Raw genomic sequence first — 6,224 nt, 5'->3', positions numbered from 1 at the left:
TACAATATTTTGAGTGTGTCCAAATACTTGTTCACAAAATCTGGACTATCTCCCATAACAGGAGTTGTTTTCATATTATTGTTTGACATTTCATCAAAGAAGATTTTTTGAGTAGTGCGGTTGTCAATAATTGGAAGAATTGGTGAATGTTACACGTGTGTGAAGTGATTACTTAAACCAGCCTATGATGGTCGTCAGCCCCGTAAAATCCCAGACTTCCATATTCTTCTTCATCTTTGATGAGATGTCAAAAAATAACTGTACATATAAATGAAATACTTTTTTTAAAAATGATTCACCCACAAAGCCTCTACTTTCAAAGGCCTGTCTGCAGGTATGATGCTTCTTAGGATAGTGAAGTTAAATGTGAAAAACACATAACAAACACCCAGACCAATTGAAAATAAATCCTTCGTGAATTTATTTTGCACTTGGTGAGAATCGAACCTGTGACTCCATTTTCGCAGTCGAGTGTCTACTCAACTACGCCACGGTCCCTGTCATAAATGCAATTTTTAAATAGATTATCTTTGAACAATTTGTCATTATTATTTATCATCTAGTTCATGGAACAAACACATGAGAATAGAAAGTAAATTGAAAATATACAAAACATTTGTTCGACCAATAGCCACTTATGGGATTGAGGCAAGAGCAGATACTTCCAGAACAAAATCTCGACTTGGAACCTCCGAGATGAAGACTCTCCGATCCATAACCGGAAACACATTGCGAGACCGAGTAAGAAGTACCGACATCCGAAGCATGTGTAAGACAGAGGATATCGTGAGATGGGGATGACAACAAAGGCGATACTGAAATGATCATGTAAACAGAATGTCAGATGACAGACTTCCACGTATCGCTCTTAAAGGAATCCCTGAAGGACGCAGACCCCCAGGCAGACCTCCGAAAAGATGGAGAGACAGCTGGGAGTCAACATCCCAAGAGCGACATGCGGAGGCACAAACAGATCCTTTGGATCTAGAAAAAGAAGAAGAAGATACACCCACTATATACCTCAGGGACCACTTTCCTTTGTAGCTGTCACTATCAAGTTATTTTCTTGTCTTTTAGTAGTTTTATGTATGAATAAGAACCTAACTAACTCAATTGAGATCTCTTAGTTAGAATAAGTTAAGGCATAAGATTGTTCTAGATGTTGTATGAAATTGTACAAATTTTGTGTAACATAAAGCTGAATTAGCGGTGTCGAATTTGTTTTTTTTTCCTCACCCATTATTCCTAATTTTGCGGTCAGATTGTGGTTGTGTGGTTGGTGGGTAGATCTAGATTCGATTACCTACCACAATGTCACAACTTAATTCCTCTTCGGTAATTTTTAAATTCATTTTTAATTTAATTTTAAATTCATTTTTAAATACAAGCTTTCTTACGCTTATCTAATAAAAAGAGTGAAAATTAAATCAAATGTCGAAAAATATATATCTTTATATTATAAAAATATATATAACGTAATACTTAGTATAAATAATACTTGAAATAAAACTAAGTTTTTGAGATATCACATTCTTTTATTCAAGAAAATTAAAAAAATATTCAAAAATTATATGAAAAATATATATTTTTAATATAAAAATAATTACATTTATATATACTTAATATGGCAGTGTCAGTACGACCTTAAAATATTTAAAATAATATATATGTTTATATATATATATATATATATATATATATATATATATATATATATATATATATATATATATATATATATATATATATATATATATCTTCGTCCTTGAGAATTCCATATGTAGCAGTGATCCGGTTCAAAGTTGACGGACGGTGTCTGGAAAAATCAAATTTCAAATCATGATTTCAGGCGTCTCTTAGTATGTGAAATAATTCGGAAAGGATCTTGCATATATTAAAAAATAAGGGTCTCTGCTTAATAAAAAAGCTTACTCAAATCAATCATAGATGCTGCCAAGAACTCACACACGAAATGACGTGTAAATTATGCGGTATACGGGCTCCAAATAACTTCAGCAGTAGCGTGGTTGTCAATCATGGGGAATGGAAAATGTTACACATGCATAAAATAATTACTCAAACTAGCCAATGACAAGTCGTAAGCCCTGTAAATACCCGTGAAAAAATCACTTATATTTATTTCACACCCCTTTGGGAATCGAACCCGGGACCTCTAGTGCGGTAGCCGAGGGTGCTAGCCATTACACCACGGAGGCACACAATGGAAATTACTCATCGGGAATATTATACATATATGTGACTTATGTATGTACAAAGTTTAAAAATAATGTGATTTGCTACGTTCTGTTTGCAACAGTGAAATGGGGCAAATAATACAAGTAATGGCAAGTAATACAAGTAATGACAAGTAATACAAGTAATAGCAAGTAATACAAGTAATGGCAAGTAATACAAGTAATGGCAAGTAATACAAGTAATGACAAGTTATACAAGTAATGGCAAGTAATACAAGTAATGCAAGTAATACAAGTAATGGCAAGTAATACCTGGCGTGGTTCAGCAGTAGGGATAGTTAGGGCAGGCAGCTGCGGCTACTCCCGCAGGATACAGCCGGGATGTGAACCCGGGAAGAGGTTCCGCTCCAGACGCGATGTTGCAGAACGGGTAGTTGGGGCAGGAGGCCGCCGACACTCCCGCGGGATATCTGGGAAGAGAACACACAGACAAAACTTAGTAGCAAGATCTGCCGTCCTGAAGAAGCGCACATGCCGTCTTGTTTATTGGAGGAACCCAGATTTGTGGACAAGGTTTTGGACGCACTTATTATGTTGTGAGTTAGAGATAACTGGTCAAATTATATATTTAATAAAATGTAGAATGTAATAACAACTAAGTATGTAGTTTTTTTCACATTATTTTTATTTGATCAGCAACCGGGTTTTGTCGTAACTGACATCATCAGACTGGTATGTCGGTTACGGTTGCTGGTCAGATAAAATTTAAAAAAAACTACATACATAGTTGTTATTTTATTCTATAAAATGCAGTTCCACTAAGAAATGTGAGTAAAATAAAAAATAAAATATAGGTATGTGCTTTATAAAAAGCTTACTCAAATCAACCATAGATGTTGCCACAAACTCACTCAAGAAGCGACGTGTGAATTTTGTGATATGTATATGTGCTTACGTAATTACAATCTGTATTTAAATAATTCGTCAAAATGACCAAATATGGTATTGTAATACATATAAATGATATTTGAAAACATTTTTTAAAAGTAAAAAGCTTGACTTGAAGTGAGTTCGGAACCTTTCGTTTAAAAAACCCTGTATATAAACATACTAGTACCCATATACATATCGCTCACTCCTTTCAACAACGGTATATATCAAAAAGCTTGATTTTTCAGGAGATCGTTTTTAAAGATTTAAAATATAATAAAATGTATTTAAAATAAATATCAAGACACTTATTTAACTTTTTACTGTGCAACAGATCTATTGAGGTAATACCTGAAGGTTTTTTCACCATTTGAAATATTTAGTATATTTTAAAAAAATAATTAAACAATATCTTTAGGAGATAGGAGATAGGAGATTTTCAGGAGATAGTTTTTAAAATTTTAAAATATAATGAAATGTATTTTTTCTAAATATCAAACCACTTATTGAACTATTTACTGTGCAACAGATATTTTTAGGTAAAACCTGAAGGTTTTTTTTCCATTTGAAAAATATTTAGAATATTTAAAAAAATAATTAAACAATAAATTTTCTTTAAAATGCAAAAAATACACTTTCTGCCCTGTAGCGGTAAATATTATGTTTAAAATATGTCTCTTTTGCTGGAATACAGTACATTTTCTGGGCATTCTGAAAACATGCATAACTGAAAATTGACGTTTTTTGATTTATGACGTTGTGGAAAGGAGTGAGCGACAGGTGTCGGCAAAAATAATCATTTTAAGTTAACCGTTAACTCGTTTATCACAGAACTACTGTTTTTAACTAGCGGCTATTTGCCTTTGCACATTAGTGTAGCGTTCTAGTTCTCTGCCTACCCCTGCGGAGAATCGACATGATGGTTAGTCAGTAAGTTATATATCGTAGTCGTGCAGGAGAAAGTGACCAACTAACAAAACGTAAAATGTTCAGAAGGGCCATTTAAGTCACTTTTGCTTGGCAACAAAATAAACATCAATGCAGTTAGTCATTTTTAACAAGTCAATATATTATACTTCCCAGTTTGAAATCCTTTTACATTTTTTCAGGGTAATATTAAGTTAGTAAGATATCAAATAGTCAATGATCACGTTTTTGTAAAATAATGCACTCGGTCACTTTCTCCTGTATGACTACGATGTATGTATATATATATATATGTATATATATATATATATATACATTTATATATATATATATATATATATATATATATATATATATATATATATATATATATATATATATATATATATATATATATATATATATATATATATATATATATATATCGCTCACTCCTTTCAAGAACGTCATAAATCAAAAAACTTGATTTTTCAGGAGAACGTTTTTAAAGTTTGAAAATATAATACAATGTATTAAAAATAAATATCAAGCCACTTATTAAACATTTTACTGTGCAATAGATCTTTTTAGGTAAAACCTGAAGGTTCTTCCTCCATTTGAAAAATATTTTATATGTTTAAAAAAATAAATAAACAATACCTTTTCTTCAAAATGCAAAAACAACACTTTCTGCCCTGTAGCGGGTAAATATTAAGTTAAAAATATGCCTCTTTTGCTGGGATATAGTATATTTTCTGGGCATTCCGAAAACGTGCATAACTGAAAATTGTCGATTTTTGATTTATGACGTTCTTGAAAGGAGTGAGCGATATATATGTATATATACTCACTCAGCTGCTCTGAAGAGAAGGGGCGCTTCTGGTAGGGCATTGTAAGCTAGAGGCTTGGGTTGTCCATCAGCAAAATGCCTCGCGAGCAGTGCGTTGTCGCAGTTGGGGTAGTCTGGGCAGAGGGCGGGGAACAGGCCAGCCGGGTACTCCCTTGCCCAGGCGCACGAGACGAAGAAGAAGAGGAATGCCTGAAAACAAATCATGAAAATTGCACTTATAACATTTTGAGTGTGTCCAAATACTTGTTCGCAAAATCTGGATTATCTCCAATTACATATTATTCTTTGACATCTCATCAAATCAAGGTTTCCAAATTGGTTCATATATATAGAACTTCCAAGAATTTGAGTAGTGTGGTTGTCAATAATGGGTGGAATTGGCGAATGTTACACGTGTGTAAAGTGATCACTTAAACCGGCCTATGACGGGGTCGTCAGCCCCGTAAATGCCCAGACTTCCATATTCTTCTTCACCTTTGATGAGATGTCAAAGAATAATATGAAAATAACTTGTTTATTGATTTGGCGTTTAATTTGTAGAACTCCATGTTAATTTATGTATTAAATTGAAATCAAACACAGATTTTTTGAGTCTATTAAGTTGTATTTTACTAACAAAAATGATGAATGAAAATATAGATTATATCGGCTGTTATAAACGCTTAACGGTTCTAATACAATCCTTTATAAGTTAAGTATGTTAAATTAAATATTGCTCCCGTCTGAAAATGGTCCATTTAAAACACAGATGGGGCAAACATGACTTACGACTTTTGTGTTCATCTTGATTTCTGCTTTGGGCACTAAATCAACGTCACTCGAATCAAAATGTCAACCGACACTGAATCGATCGATCTCATTTGTCCCTATATATACCAACAGCCTCCACCGCCTTCTATTATACGTGCCTTGTTCGATGTAAACAATATTGATATTCAGTTATGCGAGACTAAGCATAGCCGATTATCAATTATAACTTATGCATACTTATGAGTACTATCAAAATTACCGAGATGGCATTCTGGCCAGTGAAAAAAATCACACTGAAAATAACAAAACTAGCTATGATATTCAGATTTTTTATATAAGTATATGAATAATTAAACGATAATAGATGTTAAAAATATAATATGTTGTTTTGTGAAATAATATAATAATAATAATAATAAAACCCTTATAATGGTGCATAGGGCACTGCGTCATATAAACGCAGTGTTATCTTGGTCGTTTACACATGAAGGAAAGGTGATCAGCCCTCCGCTTCAAGTACCAGTCCAGGGTGATATTGAATAAATATTGCAGTGAAAAGATCACTTATATTTATTCTTACCCCCCCTGGGAAT

The 6,224-nt window shown here is 32.9% G+C and overlaps 1 protein-coding gene across 1 annotated transcript; it reads right to left on the bottom strand.

The window, feature by feature from the left end:
- Positions 1 to 2,513: 2,513 nt before the first annotated feature.
- On the bottom strand, positions 2,514 to 5,733 carry LOC148304355 (uncharacterized). The gene is made up of 3 exons (XM_088268458.1): positions 5,650 to 5,733; positions 4,883 to 5,070; positions 2,514 to 2,665 (listed from the first exon to the last, which is right to left on the bottom strand). Exons 1-3 carry the CDS (start codon positions 5,662 to 5,664, stop codon positions 2,518 to 2,520), a joined length of 351 nt encoding a protein of 116 aa, XP_088124584.1. The 5' UTR covers positions 5,665 to 5,733; the 3' UTR covers positions 2,514 to 2,517.
- Positions 5,734 to 6,224: the final 491 nt, after the last annotated feature.

Source organism: Brachycentrus maculatus, unplaced genomic scaffold (genome assembly GCF_059751285.1).
Source record: "Brachycentrus maculatus isolate JH-2025_06_01 unplaced genomic scaffold, ASM5975128v1 h1tg000324l, whole genome shotgun sequence".
NCBI classification, from domain to species: Eukaryota; Metazoa; Arthropoda; class Insecta; order Trichoptera; family Brachycentridae; genus Brachycentrus; species Brachycentrus maculatus.
This window is presented reverse-complemented; position numbering and strand designations above follow the sequence as displayed.